Source organism: Balaenoptera borealis (genome assembly GCF_965194805.1).
Source record: "Balaenoptera borealis genome assembly, chromosome: 8".
Lineage (NCBI taxonomy): Eukaryota > Metazoa > Chordata > Mammalia > Artiodactyla > Balaenopteridae > Balaenoptera > Balaenoptera borealis.
Genome location: NC_138865.1, coordinates 87,721,558 through 87,730,957, shown reverse-complemented (window position 1 = coordinate 87,730,957; position 9,400 = coordinate 87,721,558). Strand labels below are relative to the sequence as shown.

The window sequence follows — 9,400 nt, the reverse complement described above, 5'->3', positions numbered from 1 at the left end:
CACCTGAGAATCAGAGGGCTCTTAGACCAGTTTTTTGCACCCTGGCTGAACTTTATTAAAAACTTCATCAAATCCTAGGCTGCTCCTCAGACCTCCTAAATCAGAATCTCTGAGGCTGGGATCTAGGAATTTACAGTATTTTAACCAGGTTCCTTGGGTGATTTCGATGTTTTGGAATTCCAGCCACGTTTTGGAATTGCCGCTCTAGGCCACCTACAGCCACTGACCAAGGGTGTTTCTGAAGCCTAAAAAGGGAGAGGCTCCCACAGTGAGTCAGGGGCCAGACCAGACCCCAGGCTCAGGAGTCCCAGGTCTGGGCTGTCTCCCCAGCACCTCACTGGCTCTCTGTAAAAGAGGGAGTATCCAGTGTGGACCTTATATCCCTGACTGGACTCCCATAAAGGAAGGCCTTGACTGATGGTCTGTCTCACGCCCATCTTGCCTCTAGCACAATGGCTGACCCAGAAGGGCAAGGCTGGGGGCATGGATGGCAGTTGGCTGGGTTCTGTGGGAAGCAGGGCACAATCTGGCCATAGGTTTCTAGGTCAGTTAATGAAGTCAGGGTAGATGGTGGAGAGTGCATTCATTCCTCCATTTAGCAGCAACTGCCAGGCACTATGTGCCAGGACACAGAGATGAGTGTGAAATGCACAGTTCCCACACTCAAAGGAGTTTTCGGTTTAGTGAAGGAGAGAAACGTCAATACAAAAATCACAGAAATAAATATGCAACTACAGGCAGTGCTAAGTGCCAGGCAGGAAGCACCCAGGGTGTGTGACAGGGATGGGGAGACCTGCCCTAGTCCTGGCAGGCTGGTTAATATTCCCAGAGGAAGTGAATTTCCAGTCGGGGCCTGATAGATGGATGGGCATCCGCAGCCAAAGATCAGGGTGAGGAATGTTTCAGGTGGAAAGATCAGCATGCGCAAAGGCTGGAAGTAGAAAAGAGCTGTGCACTTTTAAAGAATGGCAAGGAGGTCTGTGTGGCAGGAATGCATGGAGAGGGCTCAGGGGGAAGGAGAGAAACAGGCAGAGGCCATGTCACAGAGGGCCTCAAGAAACCTTGCGGGGGCTGCTAAGAAGCTGGCCTTTCTCCCACGAGCAACGGGAAACCACTAGAGGGCAGGGAGCAACAGGAAAGGGCTGGAACAAAGAAAAGGGCTGCAGCTTCCCCAGCTCTTAGTAGGTCACCCCTAATGTCTGTGTGCTATTTTCCAATTTTTTTCTTCAGAGTGCAGAGTGAGAGTGTGTGTGTGTGTGTGTGTGTGTGTGTGTGTGTTTGTGTGTGTGTGTGTGTGTAAATGTCCCGCAAGGATCTCAGGTCAGCTTAGGAAGTCATTCTGTGTGGAAAGACACCCCACACTCTTTGTGGAGGAAGGGATGAGGATCCTGAAAGAAACATGATCCCCCTGCCTTATGTCTGGGTCCCTTCAGGGCCACCAACAGCCTGTCAGTTAGGTTCTTTTTGTTTCAAGGCCTCATTTAAAGCTTTGGGGTCAACAATGGCACAGCTGCTTCCCTCTGCTGGGCTGTCAAACCCTTTTCTTTCTGTGTAAATTCTGTCCATCTTACAACGCCTGGCCCATTTGCTGCCTCTTCTGGGAAGCCTTCCCTGATTCCCACTGTTGAATTAATGCCACCCATCTCTGCCTGCCCACAGTTCTCTGAACCTCCCTTGTAGCCCTTACTTGAAGTCGGGATGCCCGTAATGTGATCCACTGAGCCCAGCTGGCCCACCTCAAAAGAGAACAAGGACCGTGCTTTACCTACCTGTTTTCCCATCAAGCTTGGCCCGGGCCCCCGGTGGGTACTGAGGAGCTGCCTGCACAATCTGCAGATCTACGAGGGAGGGCTCACCTGAGAAGGCATCTGGGGGTGTGAGCTTGTCAGCTGCATCATAGTATTCCTCATCCGAACTGCCATCCTCCAAGGCCAGCGGCAGGCACGGGGCCAGTGCTTGCAGCGTGGAGCTGGGCTGGGCCTCAGGCCCGCCCTGCTGGGCCCAGGCTGCCAGGCCCCGACCCTGCCGGGAAGCTGTGCTGTCCGAGCTGTCGCTCAGGTGGCTGGCGGGGGAGACATTGGTGCACAGGTTGTAGTAGTCAATCTGGCTGCCCTCGTACATCCTGGGGTCCAGCCTGACCGCACTCAGTTCCGGTCCCCAGCTGAAGGTCTCAGGAGTGGGACTCTCAGAAAACTCTGCCTTCTGGCACTCAGGGTTGGCTCTCTGAGCCAGGTCCAGGAGACAGAGAAAGCCACTGGTTTCGATCCTGCTTCTCTCCTCTTGGCTGTCAGAATCAAGATTCTCTGGGAAGCCTACTGAGCCCAGGTGGAAGAAGCCGGACCTGCTGGAGGAGCAGGCGTCCAGGTCATCCTCTTCCAGGGCGTCCATGGACTCGCTCGAGCCACTGGTTCTGCAGCCTCGGCTCTCAGTGTTGGCCGAGTCCGATGCCTCCGACTCAGCACTGTCTGTTTTGCTGCTGGCTCCGCAGATGCTTGGGCCTTTCCCGGCCACCTCAGGCGTGGAGCTGTCCCCAGGAGGCTGCTCCTCTTCTACAAGTGGTCTGCAGGGGCCCAGCTTCAGCAGGTGTCTGTCAGAGAGGGGCTCCAACACGCAGTCCACTTCAGAGGACTCCTCGGAGTCACTGCATGCCCTGGATTCATAGCCTGCAACACAGGAGACACCAAGGGTTACAAAACAGTATTTGGGGACAGGCAGATGCTTATGTGTCCTCCCGCCCCCCTCTCTGCCTGCCCTCCCAGTTTCCAGATGTGAGAACTGAGGTTCAGAAGGGTGACAGGCCCAGATCATGCTACACTGACTGACACAGCGTCCATGGGACTCCAAATTCCATGTTCTCCCCACAGTGTCAAGTCTCCTTTGCCACATCTATCTGAACAACCACTAAAGGACACAGGATTACCTCCATCTCCAAGGAGATCTATCTGTCCATGGAGACATCTGGGTATTTAGTTGGTTTGCTAAGCCCCTCCTAAAACTCTCAGCTCTGTCCTGACTGGGCATCAAAATCAGATAGGGAATCATATTAAAAAAAAACAAAACAGATCCTTGGACCTAGCCCTGATGAACTGAGTCTGATATCTAGGGAGTGGGGCCCAAGAATATGTATTTTAGCAACTTTATGGGGACTTCTGAGGCTGCTAGGCTGGCACCATTCTGAAGCCTGGCCTAGGGACCTACTGGTGCTATAGGACTTCTAGGAAAGTGGAAAGTCATCCACTGCTGGTACTTGGGAGGGATTCATGGTGAGAGGGTTGGGGGCGGGCATTGAGCCAGGTCTCCAATTTCTCATGCACCGTAAGCCTCCAGGTGTGATCCTTCTAAACTTCTCTCTTATCACATTACACTCTATTTAAACCCTCTTTTGGTTTCTCTTGTCTACAGGGAAGCACCTAAGCTCTCCTACTAAGGTTGGGGCCTCTCACAGGATAGCCCTGATCCCCTCAGCAGTCTGGTCACCCTCTAACAGGATGGCCCATATCTCTTCTCAGCAACTTTGTCACCCTGTCTCAGTGCGGCCCCCAGCCCTTCTCAGCAGCCTGGTCACCCGCCGCAGCCTTCCCATGCTCCAGCCACTACAGCGAGCTTCTCACACGTCACGACCTTACCCTTTGTGTCACGCCTCCATTGTGTCCCCTCTGCTTCAAAGGATCTCTCCTCCCTTCTTTGCCTGGTTAACTCCACCATGTTCTTCATGACCTCTTTCAAATACCTCCTGCTCTGGAGGCCTCCTGTGACCACTGCCGCCTGCCCCGCACCCCCAGCGGGCCTCCACAACAGCACCACTCCATGGGGCGCTGTCTCCCTGACCATATTCAGAAGTATCATCCCTTGTTCATAAATTGTGTCAAAGACAAAGGTAACAAGCACACAAAATCTTCACTTCCTAATTATTTTACTTTAGTATCATCCAATATCTATGATTACTTATGCCTATTTTATCCACATGGAGGAAATGCCATATAACGGTGTGCTACTGAGCACCTCTCCCCACCTTCATGTTCAGTGACAGCACATCGGGGGCTTGAAATTAGTCATGGTGGGAGTGTTTATGCCATGGAAATAGGCAATTGCTTCAAATTAGAATTCTGTTTTGTTTTGTTTTTTCCCTGCAGAGACAGTTGTTAAACATTTATCAGCAAACCACTGGGAAAATGCTGCATCAATAGTGCTGAAGCACCAAGGGAGGAAAGGGGGGATGGGATGAATTGGGAGATTGGGATTGACATATATACACTAACTAATATGTATAAAATAGATAACTAATGAGAACCTGCCATATAGCACAGGGAACTCCACTTAGCTGCGCGGCAGAAACTAACACAACATTGTAAAACAGCTATACTCCAATTAAAAAAAAAAAATAGCACTGAAGCAAAAGCCTGGTAGAAACTGGGAGTTGGCCTGGGAAAATGTTCATCTCATCTGGCCTCCCCTACTTCATTCCTTACATCATATGATTTTCCCTTCTATCTCCAGGTATCCCCTTCTTCTAAACATGTGAGGTTGAGAATTTTTATTATAATTCAAGAGAATGCAATAGAGTACCCAGGAATGGGATGAGAAGCTAGGTCAGCTGTATTTTCTGAACAAATAAGTGACATCTTGTTTTACTGGCAAAGAAAGATAAAATACAGTGGATCTTAGAGATGATTTTAGAAAATACTACAGGGAATCAGAGACCTTCCATAGCCTTCTTTGGCTTTAGGGGACTCTCAGGTACAAAGAAAGCTTCTCTATTTAGGATTTTGGAAAGATCAACTGCTTACTTGCACTTGAGTGGGAGTCTCAGCTCCATTCAATGCACCTCCTCCTTTTAGGATGCCCTGACCTACAAGGCAGTGAAATGGGCCTGTCCTTACTGGGGCAAGCCTCAGCACCTCACCTTCTTCAGCGGATACCCGGTGCGCCTGTTGTTTGTTTCCCGGCCAGAGGAAAACGGAGGTAACTGGGTCGACATATAGCCTGTAGTACCCAGCAATCAGGCAGGCTAGGTCTTTTGCACTGTTGGATTCCAGCAGCAAAGTCAGAACCTTTGAAGGTAAAGAGAGCTCTTATGCTTATAAAGGGCTAAGGGATAGTCTGAAGACTGGCAACAAGGCCATGTGGCGCCAGTGAGAGACTCCAACTAAATCCAGCCATGGTCCACAGGCAGGCCCCCTGGTGTCCCATTTTCTCATCTACAAGACTTGAAATGAGTGTGCACACATGTGCACACCCACAACCACACGTGCATGCACACACACTCACACATGCACAGTGGGTTCCTCCCATCCAATCTCCACAATGTCTCCTGTCCCTCTGTCCCAACCACAGCCCCCTATCCCAACCACCCTACCCTGCTCATTCATACCATGGGGCCCCTTCAAGACCTGACCTAGAAAAGGAAAAGGAGCAGGAGCGAGTAGAGAAGGAGGAGAGGGGGATAAGAAGAATCAAGCACCATCCCTGAGCATGTTGGGATTAAATCAAAGGAAGGCAGGATAACTGTAGGACCTTCCAGAGAGGCTCAGGAAGCACCCCACACCATTTACCCATTTTAATTGCTGCCACCCAAAATCTTGGGCAGCCATTCTGGTCCCATGCATGTAATAAAACCCTCTGGTGCTCCCGTCTAAGTTTCTGAACCCATCAGGAAAGTACATGGTCCAGCTCAGTTTATATAAAAAACCTTCTAGGACCTGTCCAGGAAAATGCACCCTGTTCATCACTTTCCCTTTGATGGGACAGGATGGACAATTCCACCTCTTAAGCAGATGTTGGACATTAGACTTTCTTAATATCCAAACTCATATAAACTACCCTTGAATATTTAGCCCCAGATTCCAGAAGCTGAACTCAAAAATCTCTTCCCCATGTATTACCTTGATGTCCTGAAGATGCACTTTGACCATGCTCACTTTCTCAGACTCTTCTGTCAGCTCTACACGACTGATGTTTGCAAACTCTGCCAACGTGGACATGATGTTGAGTTTGCTGTTGATAATGTGGCTAATGCCATACCTGGCTCCAACTAGAAGGGCAATGTAGGATTCTCTATCCTGTAACTGCAGAAGGGGGGAAAGGGAATTAGTTTCCATTCACAAGCTAGAGAAAAAATACATTATACATGTAGGACATGATACCAAACCCCTTGATTCTTATTTCAGGTCCTTACCACCACTCCCCTAGACTACCAGGTTAGGTGATAGCCTAACCTGGGCCCCATCTACAGAAAAATTAAGTATAAATTTATCTCCCATAATACACTTCACAATAGAGAATCAAACCACAGGACTTTGACCTGTTCCATAAACACAACCATGTACTTTCACACCTGTGTGCCTATATTCATGCTGTGCCCTCCTCTTGGAATCCCTTGCCTGTCATCACTACCTACTGAAATCCTGACCCTTCTTTAAAAGCTTCCATCAAAACCTACTGCCTACAGAAAACATCGGCCTGACCTGCTCCTCAAACCACAACAGTCCTTTTCCCCTGTGTTGTTTTCACACCACATCCTCTGCACTTCTCTGATAGCACTGAGGTAAGACTTCTTACTGTAATTTTTTGTATTTAAGTCATATTCCGTGCTAAGGTCCCTGACAACAGAGTCTGCATGTATCTACATTTGTAACCCCCAGTACCCAGCAAGCACCCTGAGCCAGTTCAACGTGGTTGGTTTCTTCTCCCACTACCAGTTCTTTCCTTAGACAGGAAGGGTAAAGAGGGGCTGGGGACGGGATCTAGACAGTTGGCAGAGGGCAGGTTTAGCCCTTGGGAAAAGTGGATAGTTTTTCTTGTACTTTCAAGTTTCCTTGCTGTGATCTAGTCTCTTTTCTACTATTTAGTCCTCTACTTGTACAAAGACTCAATCTATTTTTCCCTTCCTCTGACTATCTGATGCTCTTCCTTTCTCTCAAAACACTGATTCTCTTTTTCCATCTACATTGTTAGGTCAGCAGTCTGATTAAATTGACCCATCACTGCTGTAAATGACTGAGAGGCACACCAAATCCACTGAAAGGAGCTTTGCTATTATATATATAAAATATATATATATATATATATATATATAAAATTGGTAAATTGTCTGGCTTTGTGCTGGAGAGTTCTGGGGCTGACTGAGTGGTGAGGGAGAGTTCCCTTAGGCCACACCCCCCATCACTGACTGCAGCAAAGCACATAGCTCTAGGCCTAGGCTCCAAAAAGCAGGCCAGGGGAGGAATGGGTAACACAGCAGGGGGCTCTTTTGCTTCTCTTTTCCCTTCTCACCCTTCCACCCCTCACTTCTTCCCTTCTTCTGAACAATCGGGGCCCCAGCATGGCAGTCAGTCTAACATTCTTATCTTTCCTTCATGATTTCCATTTTTTCCTCTTTACCTTCATATACCCAAAGCTCCAGGGTAAACTTCTTACAGTACCCTGCCCTCAGAACGCCTTTCCTCTGTACTGAAATCTGGCCAAATCCAACCTTCTTGCCTTTCCTTAACCCCTTCTTCCCCACTCAACCTGAAGCTAGCAGTGGTGGCCTCTGTCATCAAACCCCACAGCAATGGTCCTGTGCCTCTTGTGGCTTTGCTCTGTCTTGTTGGGTGCCTTGCTCCATCATTTTAGGGTGGGAATCATGTCTCATTCAGCTCTGCCTCCCCCAGCATCTGTCAGAGGGTTGGCTCTAAGCAATGGCTTGATAGACACTCCCCGATGGTGTAATATTTAGTTTCCCAAACAAATTCTAGTCCATGACCCAGTCCTCAGGAATTTTAGGCTAAAAGATACATTGATCTTGAGAGAACCTCTTGCATCCTTTGTAAGGGTAGGACCCCACAGTTGTTTAATACGTACCATTAAAGTAGCATTAAAGATTTTCCCACCGTATGTCTTGAGTTCCCCAAGGATCTGTAGGTAATTTAAACGTAGTTGGGCAGCAGAAATAAGTTGCTTAAATAAGGAAAAAAGAAAATGAAAAAGACTGTTGAAGTCAGAGTTTTCATTTGCCTAAAATGCAGTCAATGTTGAAAATTCTTTCCCTGAGGTTTCACAACAGACAGCTGTGTGATCGACAGGGGCCGTGGCTACATTACCTTCTGTCTGGGTTCCAGCAAATTCTGGTTCCTCTTCATGTGGAAGCTAATGGCTTTCTTGATGTCTTTTCCTTTCATGTTTCGTAGCAAAGTTGGAGATATAAAGTTCTCTATTCCCCAGTCCTTCCTGCCACAAGACATTGGAGACAAGGAGGCCCATTTTTACAGTGTACTTGACTCTAATGAAGGGCATAATTATATTTGATTCAGTACTTAGTGTTCTAAGAATATTGTAATTATGAGCTTCTTTCTCAGCAGAAGATATATATGGCTGGTTTTGTGGAGTGTATGTAAATATATACATGAAGAGTGTGTGTTTGTGTAATATCTATCTATCTATCTATCTATCATCTATTATCTATCTATCTATCCATGGATTCAAACACACAAACACTCCACAAAAACCAGCCATTCAGGAATTAAACCCCATGATTATTCTAGGAGCTCATTACTCATCACACCTGTATAGCACACTCTCATGGGGCAACACACAGCACCTGTGAATCCCTGAGGCCGTGCTTCAGAATGATGCCAGCCTAACAGCCTCAAAACCTCCCAACAAACTCATTAAAAATACAGATTCTCAGGTACCACTCCCTAGAGATTTGACCTAGTATATCAGGGGTAAGGCCAAGGATTTGTTTTATTTTTTTAAATATAATTCCCCATCCGATTTTTTTTTAATTATTTATTTATTATTTATTTATTATTTTAATTTTTGGCTGTGTTGGGACTTCGTTTCTGTGTGAGGGCTTTCTCCAGTTGCGGCAAGTGGGGGCCACTCTTCATCGTGGTGCGCGGGCCTCTCACTATCGCGGCCTCTCTTGTTGAGGAGCAGAGGCTCCAGACGCTCAGGTTCAGTAGTTGTGGCTCACGGGCCCAGTTGCTCCGCGGCATGTGGGATCTTCCCGGACCAGGGCTCGAACCCGTGTCCCCTGCATTGGCAGGCAGATTCTCAACCACTGCGCCACCAGGGAAGCCCCCGCATCCGATTTTGATGCTCAGGCAAGAGGTTAGCAAATCGGGGTGACACCACACAGAGCAAGGTGAAATTTTAAGCTGAGAATCAGGAGGTATCAGAACCTCAGGACTTGAAACTACCCTAATAGGAATCTAATGCAACACGACTGGTTCACACCAAATGAATTTTCAAGGCATTCCTGCCCTCAGAAGAGCTTTATGCTGAAGTTGTCAACTGATTTCCCGAGACATCCTCCCAGGAACTGGGAAATTACAAAGGGATCCTGTGTCATTCCATCTGGAGTTGGTTTCTGCCCCAGAGGGAGCAGCCAGGTTCTGATATCTGGGGAAGCCAGGCT

General features: G+C 48.1%; 1 protein-coding gene across 1 annotated transcript in view; it reads right to left on the bottom strand.

Annotated features, from left to right (window-relative positions):
* The window catches only part of FRMPD1 (FERM and PDZ domain containing 1), a 53,914-nt gene that overhangs the window by 7,884 nt on the left and 36,630 nt on the right, over positions 1–9,400 (bottom strand). The window contains exons 8-12 of the mRNA XM_082400633.1: positions 8,082–8,240; positions 7,843–7,938; positions 5,883–6,065; positions 4,904–5,051; positions 1,857–2,663 (exon numbers count right to left, since the gene is read on the bottom strand). Coding sequence (XP_082256759.1) covers positions 1,857–2,663; positions 4,904–5,051; positions 5,883–6,065; positions 7,843–7,938; positions 8,082–8,240 — 1,393 coding nt within the window. The remainder of the gene's footprint in view (positions 1–1,856; positions 2,664–4,903; positions 5,052–5,882; positions 6,066–7,842; positions 7,939–8,081; positions 8,241–9,400) is intronic.